The 21552-nt window shown below is 39.5% G+C and overlaps 1 protein-coding gene across 3 annotated transcripts in view; it reads right to left on the reverse strand.

Annotated features, from left to right (window-relative positions):
- The window catches only part of CEP89 (centrosomal protein 89), a 1387439-nt gene that overhangs the window by 360117 nt on the left and 1005770 nt on the right, over window positions 1-21552 (reverse strand). For all 3 annotated transcript variants that reach the window (XM_044081875.1, XM_044081874.1, XM_044081873.1), the window contains one exon: window positions 15151-15254. In XM_044081875.1, the coding sequence (XP_043937810.1) occupies window positions 15151-15254 (104 nt within the window). The remainder of the gene's footprint in view (window positions 1-15150; window positions 15255-21552) is intronic.

The following is a 21552-nucleotide window of genomic DNA, read 5'->3' on the forward strand; positions in this document are numbered from 1 at the left end:
GTCTTACCTTTTAAGGATTTTGCTCTATCTTGTAGTAGCTTCCTCCTTTTGTTGTAGAGTTTGTTTATGGCTGGGGTCCACCAGACTGGACGCTTGCCTTTGGTACAAAGAGTCTTTGTTTTGCTTGGGATTGCCTTATCCATGCAGTCCTGCAGGTGCTGGTAGAAGGCATTTGTAAGTGATTCAGCGGCTTGAGTACTGTTTTCCGCCGGCTCGGGGGCCTTAAAGGAGACCACACTAGTCTTTAGAAGTGTGAAGTCGGCTTTTGAGAAGTTCTTTACTGTGGTCTTTTTATTTCAGGTGGGGTGGGATGAGGACCTCCAGCGAGATTAGTTGTGGTCTGATCTCACCAGTGAGGGGTACACCTCCGGTGTTGAACATTGTGCTCCCATGTTCGTGATGATGAGATCAAGTATGTTATCTCTCTTGTGGGGATGGTGACTAGTTGTTCCATGGCATTTGAGTTTATGAATTCCAGGAACTTTTGGGCTAGGGTGTTTGGGCTTGAGTAGTGTTCCCAGTCTATATTAGGGTAATTGAAGTCACCTAGTATGATGGTGTTTGGTGATACATTTATCCCCTCTAGTGTTTTCAGGAAGGCCATGTGAGGTTCCTGAGTTTGTGAGGGTGGCCTGTAACATGCTACAATTTGCAGAGCAGTCTTGCCTATGGTTAATTGCACCTGGATGGTCTCCGATGCATCGTGTGTTGCCACCAGTCTTGAGGTGTGGGTGTCCTTGATGAATGGATACCCCCCTCCTTTCTTGGTATTGTCCAGATTTTGGGGCGAACGCATGATATGAGGTAAAACCTGATAGCGCTTGGGGTGCTCTCAGGAGCCTTGAACCAGGTTTCTGTCACAGCACAGACATCGATGTTCTCCATACTGAGAAGGGCCTCGAGTGCGTGCATTTTGAGATTTAGACTTCTGGCATTGAGCAGCATTACCCTTAGTTTTTCCTTTTTGTGTTCTAGGGTGGTAGGTTTAGAATTTGAGCCTTGCCTAAAAAGGCACTATGGGGTGGCAAGAGCCTTTGCCAATATCCGAATCCCAGGGGTGACAGGTGCAAGCCGTCCCTTGGCAGCGTGGCTTGTCCAGCATGTCATCCCAGGCAGACAGACACTGGATCCCCTTTGAATGACACCAGTGTTTAAGCCAATTGTTAAAGCTGATCATCTTATCTCTGTATTGTGGCATCATTCTTGGTGAAGGTAGGATACTGCTCAAGGTCAGGGTCATACCTGTCTGGGCTACATAATCAGAGAGCTCCTCAATGTCTCTTTTCATGTAGTCCAAGGAGTGCGTCTCAGGTCGTTTACACCAGCGTGACAATGACTGAATCATATTTGTACCTGCTGTTGAGAGACCTGAGTGCTTGCGTTATGTGGCGGATTCTAGCGCTCGACAGGCAGCTTACTGTGACCTTCTCCTTACTCAGTCTGGTGAGCGGGACGTCAGTGTGTCTGACTATGGAGTCACCAATGACTAGTGTGTCTGGCATTGTGTTTGGCCTTAAGGGCTGTGACTGTGACACTCTGACTGTGAGGTCTATGTGTTGCAGGTGTTGTGTTCTGAGGTGGTGGTTGTTTGGGTGTCTGCTTTGGTGGCCTCTGCTGTTTTGGTAGATTTTTGATCAGAGCCTCCAGTATGTCTTTGTGTGTTTATGTGTATGATTTGAGGTTGTAATGGTAATATGTGAGACTGGGTCTATAGTGTGTGTGGTAACCTTCTCCTCCTGACTGGTCTTGCCAGTCCTATGTTGAGAGAGCTCAGCCTCCAGTTTGGCCGTATAGTTGCATCTCGATGTATTTGTGTTTTGTGGGAGGAGGAGAGGGTTGTTCAGTGTACATGAGGCAATTGTAACATTGCCTCAATATTCCCAGGTTCACCAGCTGAGCAGGAGAGGACACTAGCAACTGATCCCTCGACATGCTAGAAGGAATAGACAAAAACTTTAAAAAGATTCGGGGACGTGGGTGACCGAGAAATGGGGGTTGCCTTTTGGGGTACTATCTATGACAAGAGTGCGTATCAAGGTAATAAGTACTGTAGGAGCAAGTGCTACGTTTAACAGATAGAGAATAGTCTACTTGGAGTCAAGTAGAGATGATCTTTTTAATTATAGGATACGCTGATTAGATCAGTAGTATAGTTCGAGGAAGGTAGTTTTAAGGGAAAATTTGAAGAGTGGACTTTAGGTAGCCCGAACAGTTTAAACCTGCTTAACCGGCACTGCCCTAGTGTGCAACGGTTTATTTACAAACACCAGCTTCCTTCACTGATATGCTATACCTCTAGTTATTAAATCTACTTCAGCTAGAAGAAAGAGGAAATGCCCAATATTCATGGCAAACATTTCAGTAGAAGAAGAAATACTGTTATGGCAGATCAGCTAGCACACTGTGTACATTCTTTCATTGCAGAAATATATACGGCAAAGAAACCAGGACACTGAAGACATAGCAGGTGAAGAAGCTTGAAATGATGGAGATGAAGTACCTAAAACAGAAAGCAAGATGCACACTATGGAATACACAAATAAATGAGGACATCAGGGGAGAATCTAAATTAGCCCGAATTATGAAATGGTCAAGGATGACAGATTATAGTAGAACAGTCACATTTGCAGGAAAGGAGAAGATGTTTTGGTAAAGCAGATTTGTGATAGACAGGAAGAAGATAAGAGGAGGCAAAGATCCAGTTTAAGACTGTGTGACAGAAGACCTGAAGCAGGCAGGCATGATTGTCAAGGAATATAGGAGAGTTGCTCTGAATCAAGAAACATGACAATAATGGATACGATGCCCCAATTCCATAAAAAAATGGGAAAAGGGGGATTGCTGATGATGATATATTAGTTCTGATGCAATAACAAATTAATGTCCACATATTTATAACAGTATTTTCATTTGCAAAGTGAAGACAAGTTGAATAACTCTACTTCACCCATTGGAAAACTAGTATAATGAAGAATTTCAGACTGTGCCAATGTTTTTATGATTTTATTTAGGAAGAATTGCCTAATTAATTAGCTTCTGCATGTCCTCCCCGCGGGTCGAGTGGCATTCTGAAAGACATGCGTGAATGAGCGTGCCTTCTTTGAAGGTTGGGCATCGAGCTGGCAACTTGGCACCATGAAAATCTGCTGCCAATCATTAGCGGACCAGAGTTCCGCTGTGGCGACCGCTAACCGGGAAAGGCCGAAAGACAACAACAACAACAACACTAAACTACCAAATACATTAATTCAATAAACCAAAATGTCATATGTAGATTCCTAAATCAATGTGATACTGCAATTGCACCCTTTAGTCACTTCTGATTATACTCCCTGAGAGCTTATACCCAAGACAGTCATCCATTTTTCCCTATCCCAGAAATGCCTCTTGTCTACCAGTCAAATATGCCCATTCTAACAAGGCACACCTACTTTGCCTTTGAACAGGTGGCATAAAATGTTAACGAAAGCACTGTACTCTGGTTTGCGACTGTGTGTATGCAAGTGTGTACGTATATAGTTCCAAGACCACAAACTAAAAGTGCACGTTGCTGGAAATAAAACAGTTCGATTCCAAGCCGTTAAGAACACGGGTTTTATCCAAAAACTCAATACAATCCACTAAGCGTATAAGTGCTTTCGTTTTAAAACTTCATCAGATACAATATGTAACAAGTATGAAACCATTTAAATAAACTTAATGGATCATGTGACCTTTTCAAATTCTTAAAATTTAAAGTAACACATCTTTACACGTCCCTAATAAATCTACATACCAACCATTAATTTACTACTTCAGTAATTCATGTTTATTGCACTGTTTTAAAATCAATTCAGATAAGTTTCATAAATATCTTTCATACATGTATTTTTCATTTAATAACCACTAAAATAGTTTTTATATTTCATCTTTCCCAGGCTTTTAATTTCAGGATGGGTGCAATGCTAACATGATCGTTTAATCCTGGGTATCTCTACGCTTCTAATTGCAATTGCCACTTTAATTCATGTTGCTCCAGGATTACTGTCCAAGGACCCCCCTCTTTTCTTTCTCCACTCTTTCTAATATGCTAAATTTAAAATGATGGTTGGGATGTTCATTTAAGTGTCTAAACTTCATGGTTCTTCCTTTTTTAATTTCGTATAAATGCTCATAAATTAGATTACGGAGCTTCTGCTCCGTTTTTCCCATATAAAATCCTTCGCATCCCTGACATTTTGCAACATAAATTATGCCTATAGTGTCACAGTTGTGTTTATCCTTTATGTTTGATTTCCTTCCCTTTATATTAATATGGATACCCTCGAGTATATATTTGCAATAGCTGCATCAATCACATTTTGTCATCCTATTATTTGAAGAACTTGTGGCTTTCCTTTTTGCTTCAACCATATTTTTTTATATTACAACCCCTTCTGTAAATAATAATGGGTGCTTCACCAATGCCATTAATTATATTTGGGTGCTCATGCAGCACTTTCCAATTCTTATTCAGGATCCATTTTATATTACCGCTAGCTTAACTAAAAGTTGTAATAAAGGCACTATTATAGCTTTTATTATTACTATGATTACCATTGATACTAATGGTTGCCTCATTTTTGTGACTTCCTTGTCAAAATAGGTTGATAAAACCCAGTGTTTCTCTTAGATGTAACTTCTAGAGTTAGCTCTTTTAATAATCCTGATGGGTAACCTCTCCTGGTTAACATCCCTATTAAGGTGTCCACCTCCTTGTAATAATCTTATTCTAAGGTGTTCATTCTGGCCACCCTTACCAGTTGGCCCTTTGCCATCACCCTTTTCTGCTTAAAGGGGTAGCAGCTAGAAAAATGAAGTAACATGATGGAACAGGTGGGTTTTCTATATATGCCAGCCACATATTCCCCCAAATCATAATCTTTCCTGAGCATAACATCCAGGAATGGCATTTTGTTTTTATCATATTGACATGTAAACTTAAGGAACTCTGTACTTTCATTGATGTAGTGTAAGAAATTTTGTAATGTAGTCTCATCATTTTCCCATGAGGAAAATGTCATCCAAATAGCGTAAATAAAGTTTAATATTTTCTGCATGAATACTATTATGTGCAAACCGCCGTTCCCATTCCAACATGACTACATTTGCAACTCCTTCTTTTTGTTTGTAAATTTCTTCCTCAAAATATATATAATTGTTGGTGAGAACTATTTCTAAAAGTTCTATAACATTATTAATTATTGTTTGGTCGAAGCTTTTGTTCTCCAAGTACTCCCTAGTCCATTCTAAGGCTATATAGTGTGGAATGATGGTGCATAAATCCTTTACATCAATTGTAGTCATGATGTCTTCCTTCTCAAATATAATAGTATTCATTTTCAAAAAAATCCCAGGAATCCCTACACAAGTGCTGTTCTTGTGTTAAATAATGTTTACACTTAATGTCAACATACTGAGTGCATGGAACCGTAATGGAGCCCCTTCCATCCACCATTGGTCTCATAGGTGAACTAATAACTGATATGTGGATTTTGGGCACTCAAAAAATTGTAGGGTTTCTAGGTGATGTCACATTTAAATATTTAAAATCGTCCATGTCTATCCTTCTCTCTATAAACATGTCCCTAATTTGATTTGTTAATGTCAAATATGCGCTATTTAACTCTGATCTACTATTGCTTTCATATGTTTCCCCTTGTAACATCACACTTGTATTGTTCTTATATGCCTCTTGCTTCGTTACTACAAAACCCCCGCCCGTATCTGGTTTCATAACCCGTAATTTGTTAAAGTGTATGAAATCCATAATTTCTTCTCCTATATCATTACTGTCATTTTTCTTTCTTTTTTTATTACTCCCGTAATTCGCCCTTACATCAATTTCACACATTTTTTTCAAATATATTTAGGATGGGGTGCACTGGTGGGTTGTATAAGCTACTTGTTCTTAATGTTTAATAAATACTATTACTATTGTCCTGATTAAATAATAATTGGAAATTCATTCTGCGTATATATAATTTTAAATCAATTAATACATTGGTTAAGTTCATTTCATTTTTGGGTACAAAGTTCATACCTTTAGCAAAATAGTCAGCCACATCAGTCCGTATAAAGTGTTCTGTGTAATTGTATAATTTAAAGCCCTTCTCCGTGTTGTATACAACCACTGGACTTTCCCTCCTGGATGTTTCTAAATCAGTTCCTGATAGATTTCCATCCCTTGAGTTATTGTGTTCTCATCTCCATGCTTGTTCAGGTTTTCCTACCCCGATATGGTGGTGCATTGCCTTGACAGTTAGTGGTCCCTTTGCCCTGAAATGGGCCCTTCATATAGTTCTTCCTGTTGTAATACACCCTTTGTTGGTTCTGTAGTCATTCCTACCTCCTTGGTTGTGGAAAATCCTGGTGGTAATTGGGGTTGTTAGGTGAAAAATCGTTGTTATGCCATTGTCCATCCTTCATATCACCCTCATATTCCATGTTGTTGTGGTTGTCAAGCACTACCCCTGCTTCCTGAACTCTAGAGTGTTCATCAAGCCTGTTCAATCCTGGAGTTAGTATACATAGTAAGGGTGGGTGTGGTGTGCACAGCCCCCACCTATTTTAAACACTGTAAACCATAGATATGGATACTTACAAGTCGAATGAATAACTCTTTGCAGAAGACAATATATACCCAAACTACCCAATGTGGAGGGCTGTGCCCCCAACACCCCCCCTTACTATATATACTAACTCCAGGATCGCACTGCAGTGGGGAATAGGGCATATGCCTTTCAGTGAAATGAGTTTCAATCAAATGAGTTTTCAGTGAAGTGACCTTTGAGTGAATTGTGCTTAGGCAACTGAGTTTCAGTGAAATTAGTTTTCAACAAAATGAAGTAGACCCATGTATATGTGTATATATATATATATATATATATATATATATATATATATATATATATATATATATACATAAAATAAATAATGGCCAAATTAATGTATTTTAACATGCTGCTGTCAGCCACTGCCATGCCCATCCATACCTCTTAATTGTCCCTGATTTTGCAAAATGTTCCTAACTGTGCCTCATATTTTGCCTTGCCTGAGAATTGGAGAATTATAGGCAGTCAAAAACATTATGCCTTAGTTTTTTATACTTATTGTTCAGAAAATACACTGAAGTAAAACCAGTTCTTCCTGTTGTTCTATTAACTTTGTAAATTAATTAGAAAATATTTACATATTGTCTCTGGTTTAGGGCCTTTGTTCCTGATTCTTGAACAAAGAGGTTGAGAGAGAGATTCCTAACCCACCCCAGTCCCCTGATAACCATAAGAAACTAATAAATAAATAAAAATAAATAATTTCTATGAGCAGTGTCTATACAGCTATCACTGCTCACATGCTTATCTTGTGCCTTGCTAGAACTTATGAAAATGCCTGAAAGAGAAATCTGTAATGAAGATCTAGAGTATCACATATTAGGTGAATTGGATTGGCTACTCAAGTCATGTTACTACGCCTGTGGGAGGGTCCAAAACATTCATTCATTCTCTGATTATTCACATATATCACAATCCTGATAAACTGCGGATTGAATGCCAGTTGGCATAATGGTTAAGGTCTTTGCCTCCCTTGCACACAGTACAATGTTCAGTCCTGACCTCCAGCTAGTGCCTGTTTGGAGTTTGCATGTTCTCCCTGCATCTCAGTGGGGTTCCTCCCCTTCCAAAAAAACATGCTGACTCTTCCCATCTCAAACTCACTAATGAATGGAGCTGGTGGCAGCATCACATGCCCCATAGGGGATAGAGTTGTACAGAGCAACTATTTTGGGCATCCACTATGGTGTGCAGTATCCTCAAGATAGCAGAACACAGATCACAGACTGCACTCCATGGCAGGGCTAGCCACTCAATGTTGTAAAATACGGCTCTAGGTGATTCTGTCATGTTGACTAATGTCGTCAAAATGGGCAGGGGTAGTTACTGGTGATAAACAGGTTGAGAACCCGGCCTACTCTGATCTACACCAGGGAGGCATGCTAATGGTGGCAGGGGTCTATGTGCCCATACTGGCCAGTGTGTGCCTGCCATAAAAGCCCAACAGCCCTGGGTCAATAGGTTACTGTCTCTCCAGTGACTAGTTGTTCAGCCTGGGTTACCTGGGATAGTTCTATTGAGTGAAAGCTGGACACACAAAAAACAATCAACCTGCCAAACATGAACTGAGACACAATGTAGATTCACTGACAGGATGCAGCTTGGAAGTAGATGACATGATGAGATGGAGGATGCCAGACATCCTATGTATCCAAGAGACAAGATGGAAGGGCAGTGCAATGAAGCTACTTGGCTTGGGATCCAGAGTCTACTACTCAGGAGGAGGACAGGCTAGAAATGGTGTGGTAATTGTGGTGAGAGAGAGAGAGGCTTCAGAGGGTAGTGAGGGATATCATCAGAATTAGTGACAGACTCATGCCAATCAGACTCCAGTGTTATGATAGGGCAGTATTCATAATCTCAGCCTGTGCCCCCCAGCAGGGTTGTGATAATGAGGAAAAGAGTGCAGTCAGACAGCAGTTGCAGGACCTACTAGATAAAGCAAGACAACATGAATTGGTCTTGATAATGGGTGACTTGAATGCACATATTGGGACAAACAGAACAGGATATGAGGACTGCCTGGGTCCACATGGGCAGGGCAACAGAAATAAAGAAAGAGAGGCCATTCTAGGTTTCTGTCTGGCAAATGGCTTGATAGTAGCCAACAGATGGTTCAGATCACAAACAAGAATGGCCAACATGCAACTCAGGCAGACATTTAGTAAGGAAAGGGCACTGTGTTGGCATCAATGATTGCAAAGTCATCGCCAGTGAAACAGTCGGCCTACAGCATAAACCACTGGCTGCCACAATCAGCTGCAAGCAGAGGTCAGATAAGGCTCTAAGGTCAATAGAGACTAGGCTGAAGACCTGGAAGTTGACTGGAGAGAAAGTACAACAGTTCAAGGAATTACTCAGGGCTCTAGCACCCCAAAGAAAAGGAGGAAAAAGGTGGAGTTGAATAAGAATGGCAGTGCCTCAAAACAGTATGTGTGAGGACTACAGAACTGATATGTGGTCAAGTCAGGTATGGAAATAAGGTACATAAGGAAAGCTGTTGATGGAATGCAGACATCCAGGAAGCCTTCAAAAGATAGGTGTGCAGGAAAAAGTGGGAGATAAAAAAAAGCTACAAAAGAATGCTGGTTGGCTAAAAAAAGAGGCTAAGTGAGGAATTGCAATAGCAAATAGCAGTGGATTGGAGGCACTCTTCCAGCTTCGGGAAACTGACTCAGTAGGTGGCACAAAGAAACTACATCAGGTTGCTAGGCAAAGACAGAAACATAAAGAAGATAGTCAGACACCCTTTGTGAAGACTGGTAAAGATGGGTGAAGGCTGCCAGTCTAGCCAGATAGAATTATGCAGATAATTCTATCATTTGTAAATATGAATGTTGAACTTAAAACAATGTGGCAACATTGCCATCTGCTGTAAAGAAATCTAAGTCAAGCATTTCTTGTTGGTCCTTTGAAATTAAAATAATTTCATCACTGCCTTTGATGTTTTACAAGTCGGCTCCAGTCCGGCTAGATGAAGGCTTCCTGCCTATTGTTTTAAGGCCAAGGTTAATGACCAGAATTTACATGTGGAATGCCTTTATTGCTCTAAGTGTTAAGAATGTAAATGTAGCTAATGTGTAGCCTGGGAACACCAGGAAAGTATAAAAGATAATGTAATGTTTATTAGAATGGCAGTTTCAATTTAAACAGTGAGAACCAAAGATTAGGAAGCATTTTTGTCTGACTATCCAACTCAGCACTGCCTGTTGTCTTATGTAAGTTATCTTAGACTTGTGTTTTCTTTTTGAGAGCTAGAAATTAGACCGTTTAGACTAAGTATTTTTCTGTGATGTCAGAACTGTACTACTGATTTATTTTAAGTATTTCTGTGTGATCTCTGAACTCTTTTGACTAGCACTGTGTAGTAGAAAGTATTGTCTTGTGGTTTTAATTATTTATTAAATATTTAAAAACCTTTTAACTGTGGCAGGTTTTATGTAGAGATAATTTAAGCTCTAGAGTACATTGCATGCTTGTTTTGATCCTGTTATCAAGTCACTCCAATAAGCTTTGCTGTTCAGTCACACTTACCTAATTGAATAATAATATTGCACAGTAATAATTGGACACCCTTTTAAGGCCCTTTGAGTAGCTGATAAATATTAGCTGGTGGTGGCAGGAATTACTACCGTATAATCTGGGTATTGGGGCACAGCTGGAGAATCTGTGTCAGCCTTTCCCAGGAGTGTCTATGAAGTTGTATAAATTCTTATCTCAAAGTGTGTGTGTGTCAGCTACTTGGGCAGAGACATGAAACACTGGTTGGACAGAGAGGGTGCTGGAGGTTTTAGCTTGCCAGCTAGGCTGAGATCTGGACACTATAGCTGTGCTAGTGGGGAGTCTTATTGGGGACCTGGAGAGCAAGGGAGCAACCATCTCCAGACTGACTGTGATCTCTGTGTGCACTTAAGGAAAATTGTATTTTACTGTGTGTATTTGTTATCCTTTCCACATATATGAGACCCCCTCTCTGATGTTAGTGGTGAGGATTGAGACTCCTTGATTGCTGGGCGACGGCACGGGCATCACACCCTTCATAAGGGATGCCAACAAAAACCTGCTCACCAGTCCACAGGACATCAAAGGCAGATGGAAGGAGTATTTCCAGCAGCTTCTGAATGAAGAAAACCCCACAGATGCTGCACTGCCCCGGAAACAGCCTACAATGAGAGAAGAAGAGGAGCCCACCCTAGAAGAAGTAAGAATAGCACTAAGGAAAGTGACAGGGAAAGCAGTAGGCTCAGATGAAGTCACAGAAGATATGATAAAGATGATGGGTGAGATAGGGGAAAAATGGCTCCTCAGGGTACTCATAGCAGTGTGGAGAGAAAGAAGTATCCCAGATAACTGGAGAATAAGCATACACATGCCAGTATACAACAACAAAAGGGGACATCCACAACTGTGGGCAGTATAGAGGCATCAAACTCCTATCACATTGTTTGAAAGTTCTGGACAGGGTGATAGATAAATGGATATAATAGAATGTAAGATGGGAGATGAGCAGTTTGGATTCAGATAAGGATGCAGCACAATTGACCCAATGTTTGCAGTAAGACAGAAATTGAGAAGAAGGTAGATATAAGGAAAGAGTCCAACTGGGCATTCCCAGACTTGGAGAAAGCATATAACAAGGTCCCAAGAAAGTTGATTTGGACAGTACTGCAGTGGTTTGAAGTCACAGAAACATTGGTAGAATTAGTGCAGGCTATGTACGAGGACCCAATGATTCAAGTATGAACTGTGTTTGGCCTCAACAGAGGGATTCCCAGTGGGAATGGATGTGCACCAGGGTTCAGCTCTGATCCCACTGCTGTTCATACTGGTGATGGACTACATTAGCAAACATGTCGGAGTGGACAAATCAACAAAGGTGCTGTATGCAGACAATGTGGCATTACAGGCAGACTCTGTGCAAGAACTTCAGCAAAGTATGGAGCAATGGAATACAAAACTGAAGGCACATGCGATGAAACTAAGCACAGATAAGACAGTGATAATGGCAGCAAATTGGGGAAATCAGAAGAAGCTGAGAACTGAAATAGAAAGGAAGATAGTGGAACAGGTAAACAGCTTCAAGTAGAGATCAGAGCAAGAATAAGAGGGGCTCAGCCAAGTGGCATAGATTCTCAGGTGTATTCCATGACAGAAGAATGTCAAAGAAGCTGAAAAGCAAGGTGTACAAGATAGTGGTGCGACCAGTACTACTGTATGGTGTGGCACCCGTGCACTGGCCCAGTAATCAAGGAGCCTCAATTCTCACCACTAACACCAGGGAGGGACATGTACATTGGGAGGATGACAAGTACACATGCAGTAAAGTACAATTTCCCATAAGAGCACACAGAAATCACAGTCAGTCTGTAGCTGGTTTCTCCCTCTCTTTCTCCAGATCCCCAATGAGACTCACCACTGGCACAGCTATAGGGTTCAGATCTCAGCTGAGTCATCAAGCCAAAATCTCTAGCACCTTCTCTATCCCACCAGTGCTTCATGTCCCTGCCCAAGTAGCTGACACACACTTTAAGATTTGAATTATATACAAACACACAGACACTCCTGCGGAAGGCTGGCACAAGTTCACTAGCTATGCCCCTTCTACCCAGACTATAAGGTAGAAAGCATTGTCACCAACCACCCTTATCAGCTACTATAAAGGCCCTTACCAAAGAGTGCCCAATCTTACTGTGTAATGTTACTATTATCCAAATGGTAAGTGTGACCAAACTAAGGCTATTCCAGAGTGAACTGTACAGTATCACCATATACATGCAAGTACTCTAAAAGCCTACATATCTGTAAGCAAACCAGCCATAATTAAAATGTTTAAATATATTTAATAATAAACAATACAAGCCTAAGACAATACTCATTAACTCAACATGGTGACAATAAGAGTTCAGAATCACAGGAAATATTTTAAAACAACAGTGTAGTACAGTCCCACATAAACATAGAAAACAGCTAGACTAATCATACTGTTTCTCTATGCATCTCTAAGAGAAATCACTGTACTTAAATAACTTACAGAGCAAGACAAGTGCTGGTGATGTTGTCAGATCCAGAATAAAATACAAAATGCACGCTCTTTTCTTTCTGAGATAGTTCTTAAATTGACAATACACATTACTGTTGAATCATCATAGATTACATCATTCTTGTCACCTTTGCCTAGTTCCCAGGCTAGCAGGAACTTAAATTTTTAACATGTCTCTGTTAAAAATACTTATCTCTCAGAAGCTGGCAATTCTCTCTCTTAGAAGCTTGCCTGAAACTGAAAGTCATAAAACAGTTATCTTGGAAATCTGTAATTACCTCTGTTTCTAGACAATAGAAAGAAGTCCCTAGCCTAGACATCATGTCCCTTAGCGGAGATTAACTTTATAACACATCGTAAAACTGTTTACTTATCAACTTATTTTCTTAGAGTTTTGTAAGTTAACTCTTTATATTTCAACTTTCACTATGAAACCATACATTTGCACTGGCATATAATTTATATACATTTCTGCTCTTTTCCAGCAGGGTGCACCATGGTTACAATCTTGAAGCTTAGTGCAGAACATACAGTTTTCTTACATTTTTAAGGCAAGCATACAAATCATATTACTATTCACAAATAACATAGAATTCTTTACAAAATTCTATCTAGCTGGGCTGGCAGTGTCACATTCCTATATAAATCATATTAATACTTTCAAGTGACATGCAATTATCTACAAAATTCCAGCTAGCTGGGCTGGCAGCATCTCGGTTTATCACATATGGTACAGAAACCTCGGCAGTAAAGGTAGAGTTTAGATGAGTAAGCTAGAGGTGATGGAAATGAAGTGCCTGAGAAGTGTGGTAGGATGCACACTGTGGGACAGATGAAGAAATGAGGACACATAAGAGTAGAATCCAAAGTAGCTCCAGTTGCAGAAAAGATCAAACAGAACAAATTACAGTGGTTTGCACATGTGCAGAAAAGCAGAAGACAATATGGGAAGAAGATTTGGGACAGACAGGAAGAAGGTAAGAGGAAATGAGGACATCCAGCAAAGAGGTGGATGGATTGTGTGAAAAAGATTTGCGACAATCAGGCATGACTGTCGAAAAAGGCAGGAGTGTGGCACTGAATCAAGAGAGAGAGCAACAGTTAACATAATACCATGACCCCATGTAGAAAATGGGACAAAGGAGGGGGGTGATGACGATAGTGATGATAGGGAATGATTGAGTATTTTTCACAGCTGCAATATTTTTGTTCCCCACCCACAGACATTGATGATAAGGGACTCCCATGGCTGCAAGTTCTGTTAGTGCCTAATGCTGGCTATGACTAACATGCTGAAAGGGTTCTGAGATGAAGTTGAAGCCTCCATACTTTTTGTCTTCATTTTCAGCTGACTCTACCTCTGTTGTACTGGTCTTGGGAACATACTTCGGCAAACGTTTGGAATTAACTGTTAGAATTTTTAAATAAGCTTATAAGCTGACCCATCAGACAAGGAGCATGGATGCTGCCATCCATTTTTTATTCTTTTTTTTGTCTCCTCATCAGGGCCAATTAGCTGCTACTACTACCATCCATTCATTTTCCATTACCAGCATATGAAATGCCTGTGGCACAGCTATCATGCAAGCAGGTATACGATGTATCTTCCATTTTCTAACCCAACACCTCCCTCCCCCAACAGACTGAAATGAGGGCAGACTATGTCTTCCTCTGTTGGTGTGCATGTCTCTACACATGCCCTCTAAAGACTCGGATATGTTTTCACAGAGACAAGCACATGTCTCCACACCTTAGTGCTGCAGGCCATCTACCTCTCTCTCTCTGAAGTGTTGATACTGTAACAGGCAGTCCTTCACCTTCCTCCACCCCCAACCTCCCAGATTGGATATGCTGAGAGCTGTTCACTCACCCCTTCCTCCTCCATTATCCTGTAGTGCCTGAGCTCAAGTCTTTTGGTTCATCACTTGGGTATCACTTCTCTACACCACAAAATGAGGCACTGACACTGTATCCCTCTGTCAGTACAAAGATTAGTAGACATTTTTAGGACACCTTAACTTTGAAGACAGAGTATGATAAGACAGACAGGTTATAAGGATCTGGTATTGTGCGAGTCTGTTTTTATAAATGGTTTTCCAGTGGAAAGTCAGAACATGAAGCTTCTTTTATATTTCTGTGTCACCATCAAAACCTTTTCACTTACAGGCTTGGAAATGAATTAGTTGAGCCAAATCAGCACCAGTGTTGAACAAATAAAGCACATATTTTTTTTGTCATGCCTATTTTAGCAATCAACAGGTGAAAAATATGTATAACCCATTCAGATAAGAATACAATTGCCATGACACAGACAACTATTAAGGTCTGACAGCTGCATTTCTTAAGTGGTATTAATATAATTAAATATATCCACATATCCAAAATATATGTCTTATCTGAAGTCATATAGGCAAAATTTCAACATTGTACAATGTCAGCAGAATATAAGACATGTATTTAAATATCTGCATGGCTTACCATGCCTTGTTGGTGATAGGCCCACTTTTTTCTAGCTGTTGGTGAAGTTGCTCATTTTCTTTCAGCACTTCTTCAACACGTAAACTGAAATTCTTCATCTCTTCCTAAGAAAATGAAAGAAGATTCCAAACTCCTTATTTGACATTTCCTCTACATGATGCAATGAAAACCATTAAAAAGAAATATATAAACTCTAAAAAAAATAGCAGATAAGTGGATACTTGGTGCTAATTAGTATCATTGTCCTCTTATAGAAGGAAGATCTGTGAGGTGGGGAATGGACCTATTTTTGGTTGTCTCAGTGACAGCTATCCACAGACTGCTACAAAAATGTGTGGATACTAAATAAGTGTGAATTGGCTAGTACTGTCCATTTATACTGCAAAGGAGGCATGAGAGGTCACATTAATGAATAACAAGACATTTCACTTCTGAGTTTAAGTTCCTATTCATTTTAACATGAAGTTGCAGAGTAATTATTTCACTGGTATATTTAATTTACTAGGGAAATAACTACCAGGCATGTATAATAAAGATTAGATTTTTTTTTCATTTTAAAATAGATTTCCTACTGATTTTAAAAATTAAAGAAAGGATATACTCAAACCATGTTTTCTTAGGACCCATACTTATGTCCTTTTCTCATAGTTTTGAGATAACTTAGGACCCATAACTAAGGACTTTAATATCTGTAATTTTATCCATAATCTTGGCAAAGCTCTCAGCAGTATCTCTACTATATGAGCACACATACTCACACATTCTATTAATCTTACTCACAAAGGTATTGAACTCTAGAAGCCATAAGCTGAAAAAAAAAAAAATACATATCAAACATAATGCATCACACAGATCTCCCAATGAGCGCAGTAAATCTTAGGTAAATAGTCACCTGGGCTGGATGCAGTACAAGGTAACATAGGCAGCTGCCTAGGACCCATCGCTGGCTGTACAGCCCAGCCCAGCCCCTGGCCATTAAAAAAAAAAACAGATCCCCCTCCCTAATTAACAGCTTCATTTGGATTTTTTCTGTGTGTATAGTGGATTCCACTGCATGGTTCTGACAGCAGTAAACCAAGATAGATTTCTGGCCCATTATTTATAATGTATTCAATCACTTTGGTGTACAGTCATAAAAGTGGCTGTAACTGATGGTTTTGTGTGCATGTGTGTATGTGTTTATGTGTGTCTGTACATACACACACATGTATAAATAAATTCTTGGTTCCTACAACCCAAAGTAGTTATGTAAAGAAAAGAAGTGATTGTTGTAAGCAGGTGTATCCTCATATGAAGAGTGTTGTTTGGGTATGATCCTTGTAACCCTGTTTTGCTGACAATGTGTTTATTGACTTTGAATAAACTGGACTGCATGAATTCCACAGGTTTAATGTTAATATTTTTAATTTAGTTTGTTTTTTATTTATATTTTTTGCAAGGACTCTTGTGTTGCATGTTAGTGCAGATGAGTAAGAATTAATTCTGTCTTCATTTGTCTACTGTGACCCTCTACTAGTCATTTCACCAGGCAGTGCTCCTGGCTGTGGCTAAGAAGGGTCATTTACATACAGTCATCTGTCCAAGCTGTTGGCAAATATGTTGCATATATATCTTTTAGTCTGATGGGTTGGCAATTTCAATAAATGTGAGTTTTAGGGGAGTAGAAGTTTACTTTTAATCAAGCTAAGTCTGTTTTTAGTGTGGGACTGTTTTGATCTGTTCTGTTAACAAACAGCTGTCAGTGTATTGTTTTTGCTGTAAATATCTTAACTCTGTGATCAATGTAAAAGTAAAAAAAGAAAACAGTATGCACACGGACAGGTTTGAGCACTGCTTTATAGTATGTGGGGAGAGATGACAAAATAATGGAATACTGGTATGGCTGGGGGACCAGACTATTACCCTGACTAAGGCCCCATTTGGCCATGATATGGCTCTGGTAGTCAGCATAACATGTCCACAGCAATAAAATATTTCAGGTCAGGTGAAAATTCAACCAAGCTATACACAAAAGCCCATAAGACAGACATTGCAACCTTGCAACCCCAAAAACATCCCCTAATTGTGGACTCCATCAAGCATAAACAAATCTCACACCTTTCAGGGATTAGCAAGTAGGCTGTGACAATGCCATGTTCTTCCTAGGGCCAAAAATGAAAACATATCTGAACTAAATTAAATAGGATCAAGAGTAGTTAAGACATGGTCATGGTTCCCATTGGTTTGAACAATCTAAAAAAGGGTCTTCCTCTTGGATATGTAATATTATGGCGGGGTTATCAAAGAGTCTATCAAGTATGGAAAAGTATATATGCTTAATTAAACCCTCTCACCACCTTATTTGCACCTTCATAGCAAGACTAAATTTTGGCATTCAATGAGTAGCTAAGGACATGGTATCACAGATATGTGACTCAGTGGCTCTCAGCATGGAGTGTTGTCTGCAACCAAAGATAGTATTGCTTTGTGTCTAAAGCACTTTACCTCTCTTACTGAAGAGCACTGTACTAAACAGAAAATTTTAGGTACTTGTTGAAATTCTGATTTGCAAATATAAATATAGGGTCCATATTAGAACATCGAAGTTTCAGGTCTTCGAATGTTCTAATATCAACACTTAATAAGCGAAAGCTGAAAACAGTGAAGTTTTAGATAACCAAATTCTTTCCTAGGGAAAGAATTCAGTTGTCTGTTCCTGTCGCTTTGCTACTTTCAGCTCTGCGGTGCAAAGTTACGGTCGGGTTCAGGTAAGTGTGCGATTGTGTGGACGTGAGGGTTAGAGTGGGATAGGTGAGTTAGGGTTAGGGCGCGGGTCAGGTAAGTGTGCGAATGTGTGGACGTGAGGGTTAGGGTGGGATATGTGAGTTAGGGCGAAGGTGAGGTGTGTGTGCGATAGTGATGGATCTTAGGGTTAGGGTTTGGGTTAAGGTAAGTGGGTACATAGTGGTGTATGTACAGTTTAGTGTAGGTTTAGATGTAAGATTTTAGGTGTATGTGTGTGGATTGCTGTTTGTTTGGTGTGTTTGTGTTGTGTGTATGTGTTTTGGAACAGCAAATTTTTTCCCTAGGAAAAAATTCGATGTTCTAAATTTTCGGTCTTACCAGTTTTCGGTTACCAGGTGTCGATATTAGAACATTCAAAGACCTGAAACTTCGATGTTCTAATATAGACCCATAAATATATACAAAGTCTAAAGTTATAAGGTTAGGATACTTAAAAGAGTTCCCTTTACTGTGAAATACACTTATCTTGGAGTTAGTAGATATAAGTATCAACACTGCAAAGGACAAGGACCCCACCCACAATATGATGAGTGAGGCATGGGGTTGTGAAGCACCTATAAAATGCTTTAGTGTCTCTGCACTGAGTTTCACAATTCAGTAAACTTTCTGATACTTGAATTTTACTTATCAATATATGTTTTAACAGTATTTTATTTTTATTTATTTTACATTTATTTTACATTTGTTGACCGGGCTAGTCTGGCTGGATACATGTCCATTTTCAGCAGAGGCCCGAAAAAAACTCACTATATACTAAGTACATTACATAATAAAATTTTACCTCTAAAGTTAAAAGCTAAGAGTCATGAGTTTACAAGAGGGGGATGTTGTGAAAGGAGAGAGTATTGGAGAGAAAGTTGAGGTAGGTATAAATGGGGTGTTTGAATGGTGGTATAAAAAATAGTGGGTAGAGTGAGGTTGAGGAATTATGCCTGGTTTTTTTAAAATTGTAGCCTGGTGAGTCCAGTTTTAGTTTTATATGGTAGTTTTGTGGGTTGGGCCAGCCTGAGGTTTTTACTAAGTACATTTAACTTTGTTATTGTATAGGTTACTAGGGTTTGTATAGGGTAGTTATTAAAATTTGAGGTGTATAGGAGAGTTGATAAAGGTTGGGAGTGTGCAAGGGATGATCTAGTTAAAGGTTAAGTTTTTTGGTTGAACTTGATTTATGATTGTTGAATTTAGATTGATGTTAAAGGAGAGATTATTGTTGTGGGTGTGCAAAGGGAATTCTATTTGTGTCAGGATATATTGAGAAAAAATTAAAAGGTGAGATCGGGAGAGATGGTTTAAGATGAGGATATTGTTATTTAGAAAGTTAAAGAGTAAAGTTTGGCATTGAGAAGGAATTTGAGTTTTTTGGTTTGTTTATTTTCGTTTAGAAAACCATTTGAAAGGAGTAGGGAAGTATTCTGTAGGGATTGGTGCTGGTGAGATGGAATTAGAATGTTAGTGCTATTGTGATAAGGTATTTTAGCCCTTTGTGTGCTGTAGATGTGTGGGTTGGAGCTGAGCGAGAGTTATCCAGAAAAAGGAGAAAAGTGAACAAGAATGGAAATGGGCAAGAGTGATGAGATATGGTTTTGGAGATGAGTGTTTGTTGTCTGTTGTTAAGATAAGATTTAAACCACTGAATAAGGAATTTTTAGAGAGATTCAAGATAATGAAGAAGAAGAAGAGATTTGATTATATATGAAAAGATTAGAGTTAAAGAAAGAATGGGGAAAGAGTATTGTTGAGCGGATTTTTTTTGAGTTATGATACAAAGGAAAGAATAGCAGTGGGTATTGAAAGAAGGGTGGTGTCTTAAGCCATGTGGGTCTAATTTTGTTGTGTTGTTTTGAAGAGGTGCACAAGTTGCTGTGCACAAGTTGCTGATGAATACATTTTGGCTAGGGGGTGAGAAGGGCTGTCTAGGTCTAAAGTTAGAGAGGAAGGGAGTTACCTTTATTATGTGGGATAATAATATGGAATTTTCTTTTCCAGATGTCAGGATCCTCTTGGATAGTTGTGTTTTATAAGTAAGGATATAGGGTAAAGCTATTACTTTGCTTTTTTCTGAAGGAGAAGGGAGAGAGAAGGGGTCTTGTCTGCAAAGAAGGGGTTTGGTTTCAGTTTGTGATATATATATAAATGAGATATGTAGGTTAGAGAGAAGTTAAAAGGGAGGAGTTAGCTATTTATTTGGAATATAAGAGTTGTTGGTTTTGTTTTGTTTAAAGTTGAATGAAAGAAGAAGAAAAAAAGAAAAAGCAGAAAGCATTAGCAGTCTGCTGAGGGTTTTCTGGTCAGCATTAAGGAGAGGGGATGGGATTTTAGGGAGAATGAGAGAGAGAATCTCTGTACCAGTGGACCAGAATTGTTAAGATGAGTTTCCTGAAGTTCACAGTAGAATTTTTTCTTGTCAGAGATTATTGATTTTTTAGCTAAATTTCTATTTTTAACAGTACAAGTTTTAACAGTACAAGTAACAGTACAAGTTTGTTAAAGGGAGATCATACTTTCTGAATCTTGTGCCTGCTGTCTGGTAAGTGCCATCAGCCATATTCGATAGAAGGTGCATGGATACTTTAGATATAGACTTCAGGGTAGTGAACAGTCTATAGTCTTGTAGCCTCTGCAGCCAAGGCACCCAACAGGGGCTTAGAGAGTTCCCTAGTGAAGTCTCTCTTGAATCTGGTTAAGTGGGCTAAATAGTTTAGTACACTTGAAGTAAATGTCACTGTAGTACAAGTCCACTTTCCAAACCTTTCCAAAGTTCTAGACTCCCTGTCAGGGGGATAAACAGTTGAGCTTTCTTCAGACAGCTCCTTCTTAGTGGCTACCACAACCATAATGGCATCTACAGAGGGACACTTGCTCAAGTGTGGTATGTCTCTTATGGGAAACAAGATCTTATCAGGTTTTCATGGTAAAGACTCTACCATGTCTGGCTCCTTCTGTGCTCACTGTGACACCAAATCAATGAGCTTTTCAGCAGAAGGCACCACCATGAAGTACATAGGCCACCACTGAAAGCCTTTATGAATACTGATTCCCCCTGGGATGGTGAGTCAGTGGACATTTCCCTCTTTGTCTACATAATTTCAGTATGTTTCCAAAGAAGATGTCTTCCAAGGGGGATCTTGGGGAACTCTTCCCCATCTTCGAAATCAGTATCTTCAGTGAGGGACTCCTCAGAGGAGTCCAAATGCCTCCTCTTCCAAGAATGCTTCCTATGCCCGCCAGAGTGTGTGTGTGTGTGTGTGTGTGTGTGGGGGTAACGGGGAAGGCTCTGAAGTAGAAGGGGAACCTTGTCTAAGAGCCAGGATATGCTAGCTCACGTATGCGTTGATATACATATATGTACATACACACACTCATGAGTAGTTTATCATAGACTGAGGAGCAGAAACAATAATGCACATTATATTGATTTCTGCATGTTAAAACATCAAAAAATTTTAAAAATGGTTGAAACTAAACTGATTTCAAACTGAAAAAAGCTTTTTACTTCTGTGATTGACAACTAAAAAAAATAAAAATAAGAAAAATAACAGAACATCCCGTCATAAGTTGCCCATGTTGTGGTATCGTTTGGGAAAGGGATTTTGTAAAGTAATGTGTACAGTAATGTGT

This window comes from Protopterus annectens, chromosome 8.part1, assembly GCF_019279795.1.
Source record: "Protopterus annectens isolate FY-2018-M chromosome 8.part1, PAN1.0, whole genome shotgun sequence".
Classification (NCBI taxonomy): domain Eukaryota; kingdom Metazoa; phylum Chordata; order Ceratodontiformes; family Protopteridae; genus Protopterus; species Protopterus annectens.